Source organism: Columba livia, chromosome 4, assembly GCF_036013475.1.
Source record: "Columba livia isolate bColLiv1 breed racing homer chromosome 4, bColLiv1.pat.W.v2, whole genome shotgun sequence".
Lineage (NCBI taxonomy): Eukaryota > Metazoa > Chordata > Aves > Columbiformes > Columbidae > Columba > Columba livia.
The window spans coordinates 12,690,808-12,713,776 of record NC_088605.1 but is presented as its reverse complement, the minus strand read 5'-3'; the positions used below and the strand labels follow the sequence as shown (position 1 = coordinate 12,713,776).

The window sequence follows — 22,969 nt, the reverse complement described above, 5'->3', positions numbered from 1 at the left end:
TGTTCATCTTAATTATGTGAAGCGTAGGTGCCCAAACTGGTAATTTTTCATTCTGCTGAAAGATTGATTTAGCATACTGAATAAGAAAAATGCAGCTTGCTCTCCGTTTCTTCTGCTCCTTGCATTGCTTCTGTAGCTAATGTTCTATCAGCCAGCTATTGCGGTTTTGTTTGTCTTGGTTTTTATTAATTCATTGTCAGATTGGCTCACTACACAGCAAATGCTGTAGCCACAGTTCCTAGTGATATATTTAAAAACTCTAATTCAGTCTTGCTACTGCTCAATGTGTCTGCAAACTGTCAAATTGATCAGAGCATTGTCATCACTCAGGGTCTTCTGTGTAAGGCCAACATGTTGCAGCACTTGAGCAGCTTTCATCTTTTCAAACTACTTGTTTCTGCTTATATACATTCTGCATGAAACTCGGGATTTATCAATGTTTTTATAAGAAGGAAATAAAATCTCAGGAGAAATCTATTTTTATTTCTATTTTGTTTGTTATGTCTTCTGTTGTGATTATAAAACACAGAATCTACTATTCCTTATATTGTTGGAAGTTTATAGGAGAAGTTTTTAATGACTTTTCCTTTTCAAATGCATTTTCAATTTTTCTATGGGGTATGAGTTATTTATTACGCTCCTCTTTTCCTTATCGTGGAGTGTGAGGTTCTCAAGGTGTTGCAGACCTGCATTTCCATTTTTTTTCCTACATGGACCTATTGAATGTCCAATTAAGTTGCTTTTGATTTCAGTAGGTACCATTGCAATGAGAATTGTCTCTCTGATTTTGAAGCTGCTGAATACACTTTTTTTTTCCCCTGAGATATGAAAGGACAACAGAATGTTGTAAATAGATCTAAGAAGAAGGCCAGTACCAGATGCAACCATAATGTGAAGGAAGGGATGTTGCTGGATGAGTGCTGGTGTGTCAGCTGACTGATGCATATGCTCCTCTTGGTCCACCTCTTTTCCCATACCCACAGTAGAAGATCTATGGAATCTTTGTGAAGTGTAGGGAGAGAGAAAGGATTCAAGGACCATGCCTTGACTTTTCCCCACAATCAGTCTCACATTGACAAGAAGCTCCTTACTTCAGGATCAGATGCTGAGGAATATATAACAACGGCAAGTGTAGAGTCTTACATCTGGGTAGAAACAATCCCAGGTTCCAGTATAAGTTGGGGAATGACCTGTTAGAGAGCAGCGTAGGGAAAAGGGACCTGGGGGTCCTGGTGGACAGCAGGATGACCATGAGCCAGCACTGTGCCCTTGTGGCCAGGAAGGCCAATGGCATCCTGGGGTGTATTAGAAGGGGGGTGGTTAGTAGGTCAAGAGAGGTTCTCCTTCCCCTCTACTCTGCCCTGGTGAGACCACACCTGGAATATTGTGTCCAGTTCTGGGCCCCTCAGTTCAAGAAGGACAGGGAACTGCTGGAGAGAGTCCAGCGTAGGGCAACAAAGATGATTAAGGGAGCGGAGCATCTCCCTTATAAGGAGAGGCTGAGGGAGCTGGGTCTCTTTAGTTTGGAGGAGACTGAGGAGTGACCTCATTAGTGTTTATAAATACGTAAAGGGTGAGCGTCATGAGGATGGAGCCAGGCTCTTCTCAGTGACAATCAACAGTAGAACAAGGAGCAATGGGTACAAACTGGAACACAGGAGGTTCCACTTAAATTTGAGAAGAAACTTCTCAGTGAGGGTGACAGACACTGGAACAGGCTGCCCAGGGAGGTTGTGGAGTCTCCTACTCTGCAGACATTCAAAACCCGCCTGGACATGTTCCTGTGTAACCTCATCTGGGTGTTCCTGCTCCAGCAGGGGGATTGGACTGGATGATCTTTAGAGGTCCCTTCCGATCCCTGACATTCTGTGATTCTGTGTGAATCTGTGATTCTACCCTCTCCCCCTTTTTTTGTTCTGCAGCTATGTCTATTCTATTTTTTCTAAAGAATGATTTTTTTTTCTTTTTTTGCAGATGGATGTACCACTTGTGGTTTAAGCTTCCTGTGTTCTCAGAGCGGCATCAAGAAATTTGTTGGAGTCATTAGTGACAATAATAATAACAGCCTGCTTTCCTAGGGAAATGACACAGCAAGGTCTGCTTTCATCAATAGTAATGTTTAAATCACCTGAAAAGGGAATAAAGCAATCAGAGGTATTACATGCCTGCACGTTTTGTGAGAACAGGTTGGCTGGTGAAGGAGGAGTAACCTGTTAGTGTTGGAATACCTCTGATTCAAATGTGTTCAGGCATCAGTGTCAATCAGTCTTGAGTAATCAGGTTTTCTTAATGCTAGTAATTGTAGAAGTGCATATGTTAAAACAGGGAGACTCACTAAATGGTGGTTTATTTTCATTGTAATTTATCATTGGAAGGCTGTGTCTGCAAATAACTGGGTTCTCTGTCACTTTTTCCTTAATTACTTCTGGACAGCAATTTGAATATAGCTTCTAAATACAGCACAAAAAATAATTGGTGAAATTGTAGAGGACCTTAATGGCCTTAATAACTATTGAAAATTATAATTCTGATTTATTTATTTGTAAAGAAGAATTTCTATTTCAGGAGCTCAAAGCATTTATCTCAGGCTCTCTAGGAATCCTGTGCTTATCACCTCTCATACTTTAAGAGCAGATGTAGCACTCAGATCCTTACGTTTGATCCATTTTTCAAACTCACAGAAATCAGGTACATCATAATGCTTTCAGAATGTAAATACTTAATACAGACTTCTTCCAGGAGATGGAACCATATTGATCTAGTGTTCTTAATCTTTACAACTTTATCATTTGTTTGACTGAAATTTGAAAGCTATCCGTTGTGTTTTTTGGAGTTCTCTTGGCATTTGTGCTGAACAACTTGACTAAACTCCAGACCACTAGGACTGTGATTTATGTAACTCAGTTTCTCAGCCTCTTTCTGTGTCCTCATTGAAACCCTGTGTGGTTTGTTTCATTTCTGAACCAGACTGCACTCTGTAACTTGCTGCTCAGTCTTTCATTAGGTGAGCTCAGGGTCTAAGTGTGAATGAAGGGAAAAATTCATACACAGAAGCTTTAATTCAAACAACAAAGCAGAACATTTTCAGAACATTTAATAAGGACTAGTCATTAAATAGAGTAAAAGCAAAGCTTCCAACACTTTCTCTGTGTTGAGATTGTAAGTTAGGATAATAAAAGCCTCAGTAATGAGGATCAATTAAATGAAGTGATATGCAGACCATAAGTAACAGAACATTCACCACCACTCTAATGAGGGAGCATTTGATTTTAGTAGGATATGCTTTCTTTCTGTGAAATGAATTATACATGTTTTTCATGTTTTAGATCTAGGATTTTTAACAAGTAGCAACTACACCTTACTTCTCTTCAGGCGGCTATTAATTATATGGCAGAGACAATAATTTCTGGTATTAGCAGTTGGTGATAAGACTTTGCCCAAATCAATCTGGAACAGACTTTGCACCCTGTTATAAAGCAAAGGACCAGGTAGGGCCATGTTATAGAACAGGAGGTAATGTAGAGAAGATTGGTGTATAGCAAAAACTCTAAAACTGAAGTTATCACCCAGCATGGGGCTGGGACTGATTGTTCAGAAAGGTAAAAATTTGCAGGTCCTTTTCCCGGTGAGCATTACTAGAAGTTTACCATCACTGCACTAGGAAGAGTTCAATACATTTTAACCAAAACTGTTACTGAAAATGTCCAGTAACTAATAGTAATCTATCCAACAGATACAGACTTTCTTTCTGCACTTCTGTTTTTGCCATTATGTCTTTAATCCTGTTTGTTCAGAACACATACTCCACTCCACCCTCGCAATTTCTGAGACACTGAATCATTTCATTTCCCTAAATCCCTCTGTGACTAGATGATGAATTCTTGCAACTCAGTAATCTTGCACCGGTTCCCTCACTGAAGCAACATATTCAATAAGAGGGAGAGTTTCACGAAGTGGGTGACTTGCTTAATGTCTTGCAAAAGTGAATTCTATTTCATGAAATTAATGGGACTAAGACATAATTCTGGTAGTTGTCTGGGTGGTTTGATAATGCCATCTGAAAGTAGTGGAAAATTACATGTAAAAAATTGAATTTCACATGCCTGTGTTATTATTTTGTTACTGCTCCATATCTTCATGTAGCTTCATAGAGACAGGAAGGTGCAGCTTGCTGCTGCTTTCTCCTTTCATAGATAAGTTGCTTTGCATTGAAAAAGTTAAAATGGTGATACAAACAGAGCAAAGAGACAAAGCACTGTCTCTCAATATGAAGTAACAGGTGTTTGGGGAAAAATAGCATGAACAGGGCAAATACTGAATAATCTTTCCCTGGTGCCATCCAGCCTTTCTGTAAATGGCAACTTAGGAACTTTCAGACCTGGATATTTCATCTGTACCATGATACTTTTGCTGGTTTTGGCTGGAATAGAATTAAATTTCTTCATAGTAGCTAGTATGGGACTATGTTTTGGATTTGTGCTGGAAACAGTGTGGATAAAACAGGGATGTTTTAGTTACTGCTGACCATTTCTTGCACATCAAGGCCTTTTTGGCTCCTCTCACCACCCCACCAGAGAGTAGGCTGGGGGTGCACAAGGAGCTGGGAGGGGACACAGCCAGGACAGCTGACCCCAACTGACCAAAGGGATGTTCCACACCATATGATGTCATGCTCTGTATATAATGCTGGGGAAAGCAGAAGGAACAGGGGGATGTTCAGAGTGATGTCATTTGTCTTCCCAAGTAACTGTTCCACGTGACAGAGCCCTGCTGTCCTGGACATGGCTGAACAGCCGCCTGTCTATGGGATGCAGGGAATGAATTCCTTGTTTTGCCTTGCTTATGTGTGCAGCTTTGGCTTTACCTATTAAGCTGTCTTTATCTCAACACTCGAGTTTTCTCACTTTTACCTTTCAAATTCTCTCCCCCATCCCACCACGGGGGAGTGAGCGAGTGGCTGTGGGGCTTAGTTGCTGGCTGGGATTGAACCATGACAATGCTCAAAAGCCTTGATGTGCCACAACCTCTCTCTAATGTCTCTTTATACTTCTGGCCTACATGACATCTCATGTAGAATTTAATTATGTTAAGAAGAGTTTCATTTTGTATGTTTTAGACCTGCTGAATGTTGAATTCACAAGCTACTTTCCCCCTACCAATTATTTCATAGAACTATACTGTACTCCTCTTCAGTCATCCCTCATCCAAGCCCCAGTCTGACTAGCCTCTTCTCATATAGATGTTGCTCATACTTCCAGTCATCATTGTTGCACATTTCCTTCTGAGATGGGATGATCAGCACTCCACACGGTATTTAAAGTGCGTGTATACCATATACATAAATATAATAATGAAAACTGTCTTTGCATCTGTTCTCAATTTCATTTTAAAAAATGTGGCCTTCCTAGGGGAAAGAGAATGTTCAAATACCTCATCATGCCATTTACAAGGTCTTTACAGGGCATTTACATTACAATGAGCTGTGCAGCTCATCCAGGAGGATGAGACCTTACCCCTTTGGTCTCTTCTAATGCACCCTTTTTTGGTCTTTCAGAGTTTGAGAGCTCCCAAATGGCCAGATCCTCTTCACTGGCCATGAGTGGCTCTGGAGCAGATACCTCTTTGCCCAGTACTTCCTTTAGCCCTTTAACTTCTGAGTCTCACAAACAATTCTTTCTCGCTGCTTGCCTGGTGAAACCGCTGCTCCTCATGTTAAGTGTGCAAAGGTGCTTCCCAGCCCATACATGCCAGTAGTCTCTCCTTCTCCGTTGCTTTGTTTGCCTGGCTTCTCCTTCTGCTTTCACACGCTTGGAGTGCCACGTTCATGCTTCACTATCTGCTCCCCTTTCAGGGTCTTCTACATTTCTTTGCTTCTATTATTTTTCCTCTTCACATCTTTTTTAGAAATGAATAGTGAAACATTTAATGTGATGGGAAACTGGAGGTGTGTGGCCCGTTTTGTCAAGCAGCATACAAACTCGATAGAAAAGGTAATCTTATTTCACACGAGCTTACTATATAAGTTAAAGGTAATGGGGGGCTATGACAAAGGAAATGAAGCAGAGGAGTGAACTGTAAAAAGTAGAGGTAGTCACAATGGCACTAAAAGTAGACATAGGTCCAAGTCTAACCCGGAGACCTATAGTACTGAAATGTGGTGTGGAAGATATAGTCTTTATGTTTATAATAGGCAGAATTAAATCTGTGATACAGATACTACTAAACACTATAGTAAAAGAGTACTAAAATTGAGACAGTATTTTCTTGTGCTTGAAACCCCTGTTCAAGTGAAGACTTAAAAAAACCTCTCTGCAGCTACAGCAATAATAATACTAAATAGAAACACTAAATAAAAACACTAAATACACTGTAAGGTTAATAACAAGCACTCCCTATCATAGCCTTGTATTCATGGTTTTATGCACAGGAGTTCTTTTGTACCCATGACAAGATAAGAAGTTATCATTGAAAGATGAATCATCTGCTTAACAAAAGCTATAAAATATTCCACTACTAACAAACTTCTACCTAAAATATACTTTTCTCCTCATAATTTTTTATGGTGTCTTAACATAAGGTGCTATCTGGAACCTGTATGTACAATGCGTAAGGGGTTTTGAGAATAATAAATGAAAGTTGCTATAGAAAGAATAGAAGAGTGCTTAAGAATGACTTTTAAATGGTTCGGTGAAGTAGATACTGGAACAGCAATCTAAATTCTATCAGACAAGGTAATGGAGGGTAAAGAAGCTGGCAAGCAGAGTGACTGGAAAACTAAATGATAATATAAGCCTGAAGTGCAGAAGAGCTCTGAAAAACTCTACACAAATGGGCCAGGAAACTAACATATACATGAAGGACTGTAGCTTGAATGGAGTAGAAGGGATATCTGGTTGAAAAGGGGTGAAGCAAGAGTGGAGCCAAAGGTGCTACTGAGTGCTTTTGCTCTGGATGCAGGGCATCCATGCAGCTGAGGACTAAACTCCCATCTGTGATGTTTTGATTTAAAATAAGGCCCATACACATTAAAAATATGGCTGGTAATAGTCATCTAGTAAGGCTCCAAACCACAATCAGCCTTTCTTACAAAGCCTGGTTCTTAAACACGTGCATGGGGATCTGCAGTCACCAGACGCATTCTCGTCCAAGCATTGGCAATTCACCTTAGGGGACTTTGCCTGATACCTCACCTTAATGTTTCTTTCTGCACTCTGGACCCTTTACTTCTAGCCATAGCCTCAGCTCACAAGAATAAGATCTTGCTGCTGTAATAGCTTGAGTCTCAGGCTTCACTGCTCTGCTCCCACAGTCATTCCTAGTGTCTGTGTGATACCCTGGGGCTCTAGTCTGCAGTGACGCCCTCACCTCTGTAGACAGGGAGCTCAGGTCATCGACAGAATGGCACAGGTGCCATATTTCTCTCAAAGGTATTTTACACAGAAATATTTGCACACTGGCCTGATAGCTACTAGTAGCTACTGATTTGGCTGATACCCTGGGTACCTAGCAGTCAGTCATAAATGTATGAATCCTCCATATTAAGCCTGGAAGAAAATACTGACTTGAAAAGGAGAATGCATCGTAAGAGAAATCCATGGGAATACAACCTGGGGGGAAACATTGATAGCTAGGGAATTCTAGTTTGAATGTGTTTAGTCTAAAGTGTTCTGACAACAGAGTGCTTACTAGTTATTTGAGAAATACATAATAAAAAGAGCAGAGAGGCAATTTCAGTTCTCATATGGAACAATCACTGAGAAAGTTATTCTCAGTGCTTTTCTAGAAACAGGCGAGTGTTCACAGGTTTCTTTAGCAATAAAAAGTGCTCTAAAAAGAAAGCACCACAGTCCAGACATGTGACAAAATATCCTGAGTGCATCAGGATATCACATGCATATCACAGAGGAATCCTGTGGTGGTTTTATAGATTTGGTGTGTATTGATGTTGTGGCTGCTGTTGAATACAATAAACAGCAGATGCTATGCTGAAATTTTGACTGAGGAGGAGAATTTTTAAGTACCTCATCCAATATGGTTCCTTGAAGATCGGGAAGGATGTTCAGACACTGTGGCAGATGAATGCCTTTTCTGTACTGGTCAGGGCTGCAGCTGGTCTTGGTCTATAACCAAGCCTAAGCTTCTCAACACATGCGGTGTTTGGAACAATTAACTCTGTTGACTTCAAAAGGGATAAGAATTTGATATAATTTGCTGATTTTAGCCAGTTGGACAGTGCTGCACATTATTTAGTTTTGATTAGCTTAGTCAATGCAGAGGGCTAGTAAATGTTAAACATTAATATCAATCATACAGCAGTGCCACTTACAGGCTCTCAGCATTCTGATCTTTAGCCAGAAGTGCAGGTGTGAGGAGTGTTTTGGCTTTAAGAGACAAACCTTTCTGCCTCTCACACCTGCACATTTGCAAAATAAATATAGCCAACAAAAGCTCTTCTAAAATATTGTTGTCCAAGGATTCCCTACCCAAACACTTGCCAGACATGCACCCATATATAAAAGAAGCAGATGCTATTCAGAGAAGTGTAAAGCATACAAATTTTACAGAAGTTGATGTGATCTACTCATGCTGTTCAGAACAGCAACTTGTAGGAGGTATTTGATTACCTGTGGAGTCTGGCCCTGGCTCAGTAGAATGGTATATGATGACTGACAAAGCCTCATCTTGCTCCAGCTGAAGTCAACAACAATGTTCTCATCTTGTTGTCTTTGATGGGTCATCCCTTGGCCATATTTTGTTAGTTCACATAAATGAACTTCCAGTTAAAATATTTGCAAATATTTCCTTTGTTGTGTTTGTGTGAAGGGAGACATTTAATAATTTCTACCTTTCTTCTGCATTTTTTTGTTATCTTATTGTAGGTTCGTGTTCTTTTTAACACTAAAAATTACTACAGGAAATGACTACAGGAGTAAGTGGTATGTTACTGTACTGATTTCAGTGAAGTTACAAATGCATAGTTTCCAATCTGCATGGCTTTGTGTCTTCAAATGCAAAATCTGGCATTAATAATCTCAGGTCTTGTAGGAGAACCTACTTTGAACGCAGCTTGTTGCACTATATTTTTGAAGATGTCAGTTCAGAATGAAATAGGAATTTTGTAAAGTGTGTTTTTGCAAAGTATCAGTCACATGGGGTTAACAGTCCCTGAAAGTTGCACAGACCCTCGTGAAAGCTCTGCTGGTGAAAAGCAAGGTCCTCTTTTAGTGCAGGAGACACAGATGCCTAGTATGTATCTTCTGGAGGTCAGGGAGGAGATAAGAAGAACAAAAGTGGTACTGAACTTTCGTAATCAATAAAGCTTTTATGAAGAGAAGTCTTGTGCCTGCAGGGAGCTCCCAAAGGAATAAGTGTGGGTGTGAATCTCTTGTGGTGCACAGTGAGAAAAATGATTCAGGGAGGAGTTAGTGCAGTTACTCTTAGAGTTCCAGCTGTGTAAGTCGGCATAAGCATGACAACCTTGGTAACATAACTGGGGAAGGCACGACTGAATTTGTTTAGAGCTACTTAGGTTATCTCTTCTAACAATAGATATCAATCTGACTTAATGTGTAAAACTGAGGGAAAACACAATTAGAAAATTATGATGGGGAATATTGGCAGAACTAATTAAAGTGTGTATACATCACAGTGAGAGAGAATTAAACTTTTTGGAGAGATTCAAAGGATATTGAACTAACTGGAAATAATGGATCAGAGCCAAAGCAAAACTGTTAGGAAACCATTCATTTGCATTGTGGCTCTAATGGATTTGCATTTTCTTACACCTGAACTGATTTAAGGTGTACATCCACCTGCAAAGATCACTGCAGGCTTGTTTTGTATGCTAGTAAGTCTATCCAAGGTTCAGAAACAACATTTACAGTAGGAGAAGAAGTAAGTTGTCGAGGGTTAAGATTGCGGGGTGACAATAAAACCCTGGCAGATGTATCGTTAACCCCCTCTCCCCCCCCACTTCCCCTTTTTGCCCCTCCCTCTCCACCCTTCCCACTCAGGACAGGCGATCGGGAGGGAAAGAAGGACAGAGAGAAGAGAGTTGGAAAAATTAACAATGTTTTACTAATGCTACTAATAAGAATAGAGAAAATAATACAAAATATACAAAACCAATCTTGAAAGTCTCAGCAACTGCAGAGCCGGCAACCAAAGTCCTGGATTAGACTCTGCAGCCAACCGGAGCTGGATTCAGTCTCTCACTAGGCCTCAGTTCGCAGGGATGACTAGCAAGGTCCTCTCCTAATATCGGCCATAAGGGAAAAGGGACGAGATCCTCGTGATCTCGCACTTTTATATGAAGTATTCACATGAATGGAATGTTATGCACAGTTGGTCAGTTTCTTGGTCACTTGTTTCTCGTCGCCCCTCTCGCGAGATGTCCATCCATGCTTATCAATAAGTTTGCATTCCATTGCTAGGTTTACCAAAACTTGTGTCTGGTTCTCCAGGCAAATGCAGTTAATATGAAGGCTTTAGCTGACAGGCAAATTCACTAAAAGAGAAACTTGTTTTTAGCAAAACCAGGACATAAGTGAATGGCAGTAGCTGTTAAGACATTATTAAATTTGACGTACGTGTCAGAGGTGGTTAACTTCTGAATGGCTAGAGGTGTTTGGTGGCATAAACTAGCAGCCATATTTCTGTGGCTTTGCATGACCTGTCCTAGATTAGCATCCTCTGTATAACCCCCACACAGAAATGCCCTTTAATTTGGCTGGCCTGTTGCCCTGATGGCATTCCTGGAAGCCAGTTATCTCTAAGGTTTCAGCCCTGCAAGACCTACAAGCCTCAAATGACTAAGTGCCTACCCCTCTCAACTGTGCTGCAAATGGGTTTCCAACCTGGGTTAGGGTCACAGCATGAATAAGGCTTTAGGGTAAGATGGAAATAAAAAGACCAGATGACAAATATGACAACTTATATTGGAGCATCATTAGTAGGGGAAATAATTCTATGAAGTCAGTCCTTCTCCGTTGAAATGCTAATGCTTAGTGAATGCAATGGACACGCTTACCTTTAGTGACCAATGACAGAACCCAAGGGAATGGCAGGGAGATGTGCCAGGGGAGGTTTAGGTTTGACATGAGGAAAAGGTTCTTCACCCAGAGGGTGCTGGACACTGGAACAGGCTCCCCGGGGAGGTGTCACGGCCCCAAGCCTGACAGTGTTCAAGAAGAGACTGGACAGTGTCCTCAGACACATGGTGTGAACTGTGGGGTTGTCCTGTGCAGGGACAGGAGTTGGACTCAATGATCCTTGTGGGTCCCTTGCAACCCAGGACGGTCTATGAAAGTCAGGATTTTCTCCATATTTAACCCTTTTTAAAAACAAACAAAATGTTTTCTTTCAAGGGATGTAAAGGAAGATTCCTGGTGAAATCAGTGGATCCAGTTGCACGACTGAAGTTAAATGTGAGCTCAAAGTCTCTGCTGATTTGTGCACCTTTTTTTTTTTTTTTTTGGTCATTGCAAAGTCAGTAATGTATTCAACATATTTTCCATAATTTATAACCCAACAGTGACAAGCACTGTATCAAATGCTGTTGTGGTGACTGATTGAACTAATGAAGTCCAGAGGCCATGTGCAATATACCACAGCTTGACAAAGAATTAGACTGGTCTTGGAGATATATGCAGCCAATATAAGAAAGAGATAAAGCCTGCACCCTATTCACAATAATACATATATCCCTGGGCATAACTACTAAAGCAGCTAAGTTGGAAAACCTAGAAAATGAAGGTGCTTTGAAAATAAAGTGGTGGAAATAAACTGAGGATGAGAAAAATTCTGCATCAAGCCAGCTACAGCCGAGTATCTTTACTGTTCTTTTTTTCTGCTGACAACAGAGACCTCATGAAAAGTATTTTTTTTCTTCCCAAAACAGAAGATTTGTGTCCTCTGATGCAGTTCTGTGCAGGCTAGAACTACAACAGCACTGCTGGAAAATTGCAGGAACAATGATTTATTCCTGGGTTGAAAGCTGAACAAGGGAAAACACATAAACACTGCACTATGGGCACAAAGGGTGATTATTTTTGCCACATGAAACAGTTTTAAAATTCATGGGAAAAAGTAATTTTTGACAGTATGGTGTAGGTGGTTGAGGTCTTATAAAAATAGCAATGGATGGTATGTTTGCTTTTCAGACTGCTGTCTTTGCTCTACCATTCAGGTATTTTTAATGGCTTTTCTTGAATAAGGCTTAGAGTGGTTATGTTTATTGATGGATGAATTTATGTGATTACAGCAGACTAAAATTGCAGAATCTTTACAATAGCAGAAACAATTCTGCAGCCTTACTGGATTTTTCCTGAGTAAGTTGTCTTGGGAGAAAAGCTCCGATCATTGTATTTGATTGATTTTTTTTCCAGTTATATTTATTTTAAATATTTTGGTGGATAAATGTGCTACTTTTCTGGGTGCTACACTCTGAATGAAGTATGGGAATTTAGCAGCAGGTTTGTGACTAAAATGTATCTAAAAGTCATTCTCTGTTTCTTTGTCAATTTTTACAGTTTAGGTGATGTGAATTCAGATTTCATATTCTCTTTCATGAGCCCTGAGCAGATTTGTGTTGTTAGGTGTGTCCAATGTCAATCTTTCCCAGATTTCTGGTTCCATCTTATGTAGATCAGGGGTACAGAATTACCACCTAAAGATGAAAAACCAAATCCTAGTTAAGGCCCTTTTTTCTTAAAAATTATTTCCAAAGTATCATTTCAAAAGCAGAAGAAAACAGCTCATGTCGTGTAATGTAATAACCAGTAAAAGCTTTTGCAATTTTAGTCAGGCAGAAGAAGAAGATGGTGAGAAAATCACGCTAGACCTTTCTGCCACTGCACTGCAAAAAAACCCACCTAAAATGCTGAGAAATCATGAGAATTTCTCAAGGAATGTGACATTAAAATGAAATTGTTCTCTTCACTTTCTTTGTTTTCCAATATCTTGAGTCGAAGGGATAAATTTATTCTGTGTTTTCAGTCTTTCTTTGAAAACATGAGGACTATCACACTCCTAAATGCCAACACTGAGATTTTTATGCCGTCTCCTGATTCAAACAGCTGGACCTTTAAGAAATATACTGTGAATCTATAAGGTGCTGTATAAGCTTTACATATTGTTTCCTACGGATACACATTTGCTCTTACTTACCTCTGACACAGTACTTATTCCCAGTTGCCAGGTGAATGATACAGCAGGCATATGGAAAAACATGCAAGTTTCTCAGGCTTCCCTGCTTCTTGTCAATCCCAAAGAAAACTGAAACGCCTCTCATGCCACATTTCTAAAGGCAAATTTGCTTTCTAAAGCATTTGGGCTCTTAGCTCCCATTGATCTTTGTACAAGTTAGGAGCCAAAAGCATTGAAAACGCCTACCTGCATCTTTAGAGATTTAGGCTCTTTCAAGATTCTGGATCAAAGGGAACTTCAGGGTAGGCTGCAATTGCTTGGGAATGCAGAGAAAATATTGCATAGGAAAGAAAAAATTATAGAGAAATGCTTTTATTTTGTGGTTATGAGAGGTACTGATACTGGAATTTAGAGAGGGCTGTTCAAAACAGTTTTATATTTATTTTCCAGTTTGTTTTTTTTTTCCGATCATTTAGGTCATCCTGTTTCCATAGGACAATATTAAAAGATACCTTTTATTTGGGAAAAGTAGTATATTGTCTTGATATAAGTAATGTGGCTTGGTACATAAAACAAGACTTTAAGGTGTTACAAAATTTGCGCAAGACTTCTCTTCATAAAAGGTTTTGTTGTTTTACTAGCTCAAATGCAGAAATTAATGTTTAAATGTAGAAATAGAACCGATAAGGGGAGCCTTGGAAAGTGTAAAGTCCTTTTATTTTCCTCCAGCTTGTGATTCCAGTGCCCTCCAGCCTTTTACTTAGACAAAACATCTGCCTTCAGCTGTTCCATTTTTCAGGAAAAATAGCTGGCATTGGTGCCAGTTGTCTTTTATATTTCTATTACTTTAATTTTCACTATTGCCCATATGGCCTTTTGAACATGGTTTTCTCCAAAATGTGCGATAGTCAGGTTTCCTGGCATCTGATAGTACACATTTTTCACAGTGCTACCTTACTTTCAGTAACTTGCTTTTTTGGCCAAAGGGGAGGAAGACTTATATTTATATATATATCTAGACCATGCAAATCTATATTGCCAAAAAAACACACAAAAAAAAAAAGACATGAAAAAGAATAACCCAGTTCAGAAAAAAAAGTACCAACTAAACAAAATTCATGTACTATTCTGTTAATTATTTAAAGCATCTATTCCTGAAGACTGTTACTTTAAGTAAATCTCTTTCACAGATTGAAACTAGTGTGGTCTTCTATGATTTTTTTAATTGCGCATGTCTTCTACACAAAACGTTCATTTTTGTTGGTTTGGCTTTGAACCAGCCGCTGCTCTATGTGCTATATGTGCAGATCTCAGCCGTGAGACAAAATATACCAAACTCCCTGGGAAACTTATAGAAAAATCCTTCCCCACCCCTTCAAACAGGCACACAGACCACACAGTACCTGGTCCCACACCAACGTAAATTTGTGTGCTTGCAATAGAAAGGATTTGCTCTGTTGGTCAAACCCTATTAACTATAAATTGGAGCCTACTCACATCTGTGTTCCTCGCTAAGCTCTCTCCATGAAGAGTTCGAAAGGATCGAGGTAGCTGTAAACACGTCAATCTGACTTCCCACTGAACGTTCACCAGATGGGAAGATCTCCTATTAGAAAAATGGTGCCTCAGGAATCCTCTGCTAAAGACCAGAAGACAGATTTAGAATGGATTTGGTTTAGCTGATCTTTTTCTGATACCATTTTCTCAGAAATGCATTCATATTAGCATCTGTTTAACAAAATGACACTAGTAAAAATGCTGGTAATATTAGTTCAGAATGTGTTGTAAGACATTAACAGTATTTTTCAAATAAAAGGAACTGCGTATCTGTACCTATATGAAGCTGAATGTAAACCTGAGAATTACATCCTTCATACCACTTTACTTACTGAAATACCCAAGTCTTTCCCAGCTTTACATGTTTTCTCAAATAAGCTTCATGAAATTTTAGGACAGAAGCAGCATGAATGCAAAGCTATTCTGTGAAAAACAAACTCCCACGGTCTGGCTAGCCACATAAAAGAAAAAGCTCTTCTTGTTCTTTTGCGAGCTCTTAAGGTGTAGACAATTAATCCAACTCTCTCATGTTTGCAGAACTCTCCCCATTAATTGCTGGGGAGAAATTATGAAGGCTGAAGACAGATAAACTTACAATAGCCACCGCAATATTATGCTTCAGCACATATTTTCTATTTCGGACTAAGCCACTGTTTCAGGCTCTGTGGCATAATAAATTTATGCAGGCTAGGTGGTTTTGTTTGTTTGTTTTCTTATTGATCGAAGATAAAACTTTAGGGTTTCCAGGCAGCTTGTATTCACTGTCAGCCTGTTTGGTAAATGACAGTAATTTTACAACTTTTTTCCCTTTTATTTTATGAGCCAGAACAGGAAAAAATTATAGTGTATATTTACCTACATACTAGTAAAAATCCGGCCAGGTGCTGAGCTCTTCAGTTACTTTAATTGAATTAGATGAGAGCTGAAGATGCTCAAAGGATGAGGTTTCTAGACAACTGCAGTGACTTCTTGTTTATGGGCTCCTGGCCTATATAAAGGTGGGTGGTTGTGTCAGTTTTCTCTGTATACCTGCTGTTTGCTAACTTGATAAAATTAGAAGCTAATTAGCTTTCCCTCAAATAATTTACAACTCTTCCAATTTTTTCTCATAGGTATATATCAGTTAGTGTGCTTATACATGAGCATAGCTCTCCATAATAATTAGAGATAATACACTATACTGAAATCCATTCTCTTTCATATTGTTCAAATTTGAATAGGATAATGGAACGTGTACCTTGTAGCTTAGTCAGTCCTCTACAGAACAAAGGCAGAATTTCATTTTTTAAACTTCAGAACTGCCCAAAGAAGTAGAATTTTGTTTTTCCAGTGACAAGTATTGCTTCCTATTAATTAGGCTTTCTTCTGTGGGCATCTGGGCCAGCTGCTGACAGCAACGTAACGGTCCATTAGCGTGAACAAAACAATCTGACATCTGCTTGATTTTTTATTCTGTCAAATGGAACAACTATTGAGAAAAGTGTTATGAAACCTAGAAATTTTGACTATGGAAAGATATACTTTTTTGTAACTGTACTAATACAAATAGAAAATATTTTGGATCCCGAGAGGCCTGGCTAAATAAAAACTCTGCTGTTTGGCGTAAGGGAAATCAGGGTATGGCATTATGTGTTATAATTTGCATTTAGCACAGAAGAAAGCATTTGTTTTTTGTTAATTGGGTAACAAGGCAATAAAGCTTTGCCATTTATTAATTTGTTAGCTTAGAATGTGGTCAGAGTGAGTAATAAGGCTATTTTGGAGTCAGGCGTTTTGATAAGACGTGTGAGATTAAGCTGTTTTCATGCACAAGCGTTTTGTCTAAAACCCTGCAGGTCACTGTGTTCTTAATGATGTTGTTAACATAAATGCAATGTAAATGGAAATTTTTTTTGATCTAATGAATAGAATAAGGTATCCTAAATGCAACTTGATATACTAATTTAAATCAACCTTTTGAAGAGCTAAACAATCTATAAGAAACATGCTTAAATGGCTAATTCTTTTGTGATTTGCTACAATGTTGTGCATCTGTGGTCATCTCCCATTATCGGCCTAAGAAGGCTGTGAGTATGAAACACATAACAAACTGTTATCAATATTTTTATTTGCAAAAGTACTTCTTAGGTCCAGTAATATTAGCATTGCACCTTAGTTTCTGCTCACGCAGAACTTGAGGGTTTCTGTAATACTTTCAGTATTTGATCAGAAATGAACCTGGTAAAAATAAAATGGGTTAATTGAAACCTTTTTAATCTTAATCTAATCCGACAGTCCGTAAAAATGTGAGTAGACTTTATTAGTATAGCACTAATAATTCTGCCATTAACAGGAAGAAACTTGCCTTGGATTTACAACGCACTAATTCTTTTTCAAGCTTTTTCTATTTCTATTCTGGGACTAGAGGAGCCCAGAGGTGTTTGATATGAGGTTATTTGTCTTTTTATCTGCCTGTGTGTATGTGCTGAGCCAGAGTTTATAGGAGACATAAAAGGTGCTAGAAATTTAGGGAAGCCTCTTTGTTTTAGGAATCCTTGAGCTCACTCTAAACTAGCTCTTTGGCAATCCTTAAGAAGTTCCAGTTAAACAAGCTTTGAAACTGGGAAAGCTCTTCACCTCTCAGACTTGGTCGCTTATATTGCTTCGCTTGTTTGGGCTTTCTAGACAAAATGATACTCACTGGTCTGTAAATTAGCTTCCCTCCTTCGTTAACATACTTGATGTTAACAAACCTAGAAAAATCAGTAGCAATTATTTTCTCTTCTGTTTGCATTTCAGCTGGAATAGTGACAACAGAGTAAGAAATAATTAAATATTTTGCTCATGCTTTGGACTAGAAGTATGTTATTTTTATCATCCTTTGCATAACTGAACATTTCTGTGAAGCCAGATCAACCTTTGTTTTCTCTATTTGTGCAGTACCTACCTAATGCAATTGGACCTTGATCTGTGATGTGATCCCCTGACTCTGGACAAAACAAACGTATGGTTTTACTTCTTAGGTGATTTAGCTACAGGACTTCGAATGACATTATTGAGAGTTACACAATGAAACTTCCATTCCAGTTTTGCAGACCTCAGCCTTCTCATCCAATCTTCTTGATACTCTGTCCTGGTCTTGTTAAAAACAAGTTTCTCTTTTAGTGAATATGCCTGTTAGCTGCATTTTCCTGGAACACCAGATACATGTTTTGGTAAACATAGCAATGGAATGTGAGATTATTGATAAGGATTTATGCACATCTCATGAGAGGAGCAACAAGAAACAGGTGACCAAGAAACCAACCAACGGAGTATAACATTCCATTCACGTGAATACTTCATATAAAAGTGGGAGATCATGAGGATCTCGTCCCTTTTCCTTATGGCCGACATTAGGAGAGGACCTTGCTAGTCATCCCTGTGAACTGAGGCCTAGTGAGAGACTGAATCCAACTCCGATTGGCTGCAGAGTCCAATCCAGGACTTCAGGTGCCAGCTCTGCAGTTGCTGGGACTTTCAAGATTGGTTTTGTATATTTTGTATTATTTTCTCTATTCTTATCAGTAGCATCAGTAAAACATTTTTAATTTTTCCAAGTCTCTTTTCTCTGTCCTTTCCCTCCGGATTGCCTGTCCTGAGTGGGAAGGGGGGAGAGGGAGGGGCTGAAAGGGGAAGCGGGGGGAGAGGGGGCTAACAGTACATCTGCCATGGTTTTATTGTCACCCCACAATCAAACCTCGACATACTCATATTTTGAAACTATACTGTCATTAAGTGCACACAGTTGTGATGTAAAGCAATACAGGTCTTATTGCTACTATATCCCTAGTCTAGAGATACAACATTTCATTATTATGAATTACTGATATATTAAATATGCACTATTTATTAGATTGGAAGATTCAGTAAGTGCGTATTAATCTGCTTCAACAACCATTGAAGAAGTCACCAGGTAAAAGCCTTTCACTTAGTGGCAGAAGGTCTCTTTATCTACCCTGAGAATGTCTATTGCAGTGACTTGAGATGGTGCAAATACTTCATAGCATTGCCCACATATCTGTCTTGGTTATGATAATCTCTAAAGCAGGAAAACAGGGAAGTTTGTTTCCATTTAATCCTTGACCTCTTAAGAGCCTGATACTAAGGCATTCAATCAGCGACAAGTTCAGTGGTAGGTTGAGCGATTCATCTCCATGTACTCCAGTCTCACAATTCATACAGAGAAATAAGAATTACATCATTTTCTCTCTGCTTTAGCATCCTTCAGGTGAGATTTTTAATGCACTTCCCCAGGAAGAAAAGGCCTGTGCAATTATTCTTTGTCAGTGACTAATCAGTTGGGCTGTGTGTCTGTCCATCCACATTGGTCAATACCTTCAGAACCTATAGGACAATTTCAACAAAATTGGCAAACAGGAGGAGGTCACAAAAATAATGTTGAGTTTTGTGACTGGGCAGACAAGGAGGACTTTAATAGTGGATTTGTTAGGTTCCCATGAAGATACATGGGAAAGAATTCTGACAGTGTGAAAAGATTCAAGCAGACCCTGCAGTTGTCTGTAAGATGCAAGGCTGGAGGAAACCAGGCTTCATTAGTTCTAGAACTACGGCTTGGTTTTCTTTCACTTTTTGAGTCTCTTTGTGGGAAATGTCAGTTCCTGGCAGATATAAAGAGCCTGACTCGTAAGAATGTGGGTGTTATCATCTCTTATGTGCTGCTCCCTGGGAGCCCAACCTATGGAACACAGTGGTGAATGCAAAATGGATAAACATGACAAAGTCCAACTATATTAATTCAGATGAAGTATTAACTATATTCATTCAGATGAAGTATTAGGTTTGGTGTGCCAGTTTTAACATGTAGGGACTCAGGTTCTTCCATCTATTCTGAGTATTTTTAGGTTATTCTACCAATGTTGAGTAATCTTCATGATTTCACACGAGATAGGCCATGATGTCAGAATCAAAGTTACTGAATTCATACGAATGGACAAATCACCCCTTCATGTTGGTTGATACGATTGTGGTCTTTAACAATTCAGTGTTGCATTTTTTCCAGTGTTCCTTCTGTGCAGAGGTGCAAAAAATGGAAGGTGACACACTCAACATGCAAGTGTTACCCCAGCAGAAATGATCTTCCCACTTGTGTGTTTTCTGTAAGCGGTTGAATTACTGCCTAATTCCTGTGTCCCCAAAGAACATGTCCAAACAGCAATGATTCAAACAAGTGTTTGACCACCAGCTGTCACTGAGACGAGTTTGCAAGAGTCAAAGGGGTTTTTACTGGAAAACTAACTTTCTGCCCACCTAAATCCAGATTTTGCCACCCCCCACCCCACCCCTTACAAAGGCAGTACTTCAGAGGGATAACACACAGTGAGGAAACGAACTGCATTCAAAGATCATTCTCATGCTCATGTTTCATTTCCTTTAGACAGCTTCTATAGCTTCTCCTAGGCTGCCTGAGCTTCCAGTATTGTCTCCAGAAATCAAGATTTGGGAAAAAAAAGAAAAAAAATGACTTGTTTTTTATACAAGATGAAAAGTGCTTCAGGAATGAATCCAATATACAGCTCTTGAAGTGTCCCAAGCCAGGTGGTGCTGCCTCCCTGAGCTCCTGCCAGCTGCCCCGGCTCCTGCTGGCAGGGAGTTCGGGGCAGAACCACAGAAACTGGCAGCTGGAGGTTTCCACGGGAGGCGCAATTTCGTCTGGTAATTCAGACATCGTGCCGGAGGAATGAGGGGAAGGGCTGCGCAGAGGCTGTTCTGAGGCTGTGGGGCTGCACTTGGGACTCTGAAAAAGGACTTTATTTGGAATTGTGAAAAAATGGAATTTTTAAAATATAATTATTTTTATTTTTAATCTTTGTTCCTTTTGAAATGTGACTGTCATCCTGAATTTGAAGCTGCCTGATAGTTTGAGCCACTACAGTAATAACAGGGCATGTTATTATACGTTTCCTAGGACTGAAGGCATACAGCCAATGTGTTACCATATAGCTTGCTGAAAGTCATTTCCATGTGAATTTGGGGTGACCAGGTTACTTTAGGTCATTATGGTAGTCATCCCAGGCCTGCAAACAGTGTAGCTGAACCAGTGGATACTATTTTTTCTATTAATCTTCCTAGAAAAACCTTTGTAATCCTAATTTTCTAGGCCATTAGGGTAAAGGCAGATTACAACTAAAGCTGGTTTACTAACTTTACTCACCTTGCTTTTACCCAGCCCCAGAGCTCTTCTATGCAGTGTCATCTAATGGAGTCATTACTTCCTCCCGTGGTCTTTCAAACATTTTCTGCCTCTTAAGCCTGAGCAACCTTATCTTACCGTGAAGTTACATTCAGCTTCAGAGCTGGTCCTGGACTGTGCAGCAGGTTGGACCAGGAATCCTCCAGAGGTCCCTGCCAACCTCAGTTACCCCGTGATTCTAACCTGCTCCCTCTTATGGCATCAGACTACTTCACAAGCACTGATATATTCACAGATACACATCACACTGCAGGGGAGCAGGAAGAGCATCCAATCTGTGATGCCCAAATCTTCTTCACCTGTTTTGAGTTGGGCCGCACTGCACAGACCAGCCAAAGCCCCGCCTGGCCCTGACCACAATGCCCTGGGCTTCCCTGGTGGTTCCATGGACCAGTCCCAAGTCATATGTCCCCACAGCAGGAAATACTGGATCAGTGATAGGCTCTGGGTAATGCAGATGACCAGCCTTGAGCCTCCCAGGAGCTGAGGGGCTGAAGACAGGATGGGGTCCCATTCTCCACAGACGCACTTCTTGTCTTAATCACAAGAATCATACTTTTTGCACCTGCTTCATGTGTTCCTCAGCATCTGGCTGCTGACAACAGCCCCCTTCTGACTTCTTCCCTGCAGCCGCTGGGGACTCATGGCCAAACCAGGGCCATGCCCTGTGCCGGCAGCGCCGGGGTTGTGTACTCGCCTCCTGCGCCCCTTCCCCAGTAGCGCACCCGTCCCAAGGGGCTGCGTGAATTTTGCTCAGGGCGCTCTCGAAAAGCGTCTGTCCCTGGAGCTCACCATAAAACTTCACCAGCGGCGGGCTCTGCCGGTGCCGGCTCGTTCCTGCCTCGTCGGGAGAGCCCTGTGGCCGCCGCTGCTCACCTGCGCGCAAGCGGGTGCGCCCCTGACCCCGCCTGTGTCCGTCTGTCCGTCTGTGCCAGATCCGCCCCCCCCCCGCCCGGCGTTTCGGCGCGGGCCAGCAGATGGCGGCGCCGCCCCGGCTGGGCGCGCAGCCCCGCGCACGCCGCTGAACGCGAGCCCCGCTCCGGTTACAACCCTCCCCCGCCCCCGCCCTCCGCGGCGGTGTCTCCCTCCCCGCCACCTCCCCGCCTGTCACTACCACGCCAGAGAGCCACCATGGCGCACGGCGGGACACGCGTGTCCGCCGCTGCCGCTCCGCGCGGGGCCGCCCGCCTGCCACTGCTGCTGCTACTGCTGCTGCTGCCGCTGCTGCCGGGCGCCGCCACCGCGCTGCGCTGCGCGGAGCCCTGCGGCCGCCCGCGCCCCGGAGCGCTGACCCGCGGAGCGCGCAGCCCGCTGGAGCCACGGCGCGTTGGCGGAACGGCGGCGGGGGACAGCCGCCCCAGGAGAGCATCCTCAGCAGCGGGCCGGGAGCAGGTCTCCCTTATCAGCACCTCCTTCGTGCTCAAAGGGGACGCGTCTCACAACCAGGCGATGGTGCACTGGACGGGCGAAAACAGCAGCGTGAGTGCGAGGGGCAGTGCGGGCGGGATGGGGGGGTCCTTGCCGTTACCCCTGCCCTCACCTTTGCTTTGCTCCCCCAACTTGCGGGGCGCACATTGCCGCTGCCGCCTGCACTCCGCCGGGCTCGGTGCGGACGGAACGCACCGCTCCCGCTGCCGGGCCAGGGGGTCCCCGCGGGCCGCGCTCAGGGCAAGCAGCGCCCCGACGGCCGGGGAGGTGAAGCCGGGAGAAGAAGCGCTGCCGGGGTCGGGCGGCCCCGCTCAGCCTCCGCTACTTCCCCAGAAGTTTGGAAAGTTTGCGAGCGCGCATCTTGCAAAGGGGCCGGGGGCGCGGGGTGCGCCGCGCTGCGTGGAGGAGGGGAGGGATTGGCCCCGGGGCGGCGAGGAGGTGTCCGTGTGCGATCGGCGTGTCTCCGGGTAAAGGAGAGGCAAGGGGCGAGGTGCGGCGCGGGGATTATCTCCTTCAGCCCCGCATAAAGTCCCAGATTAAATTGTCGAGGCTTAATCGATTCTCCTCGATTCAATCATCCCCGTGTAATCTTCCCCGCGCCGCGCT

General features: G+C 41.7%; 1 protein-coding gene across 6 annotated transcripts in view; it reads left to right on the top strand.

The window, feature by feature from the left end:
- The first annotated feature begins 22,021 nt into the window (after positions 1–22,021).
- SORCS2 (sortilin related VPS10 domain containing receptor 2) overlaps positions 22,022–22,969 on the top strand; it is a 558,746-nt gene continuing 557,798 nt past the window's right edge. For 4 of the 6 annotated variants that reach the window (XM_065062550.1, XM_065062548.1, XM_065062549.1 and 1 more), the window contains exon 1: positions 22,022–22,414. In XM_065062550.1, coding sequence (XP_064918622.1) covers positions 22,067–22,414 — 348 coding nt within the window. In that variant the 5' untranslated portion in view covers positions 22,022–22,066. The remainder of the gene's footprint in view (positions 22,415–22,969) is intronic. The other 2 variants (XM_065062552.1, XM_065062551.1) reach the window with 2 other exon arrangements.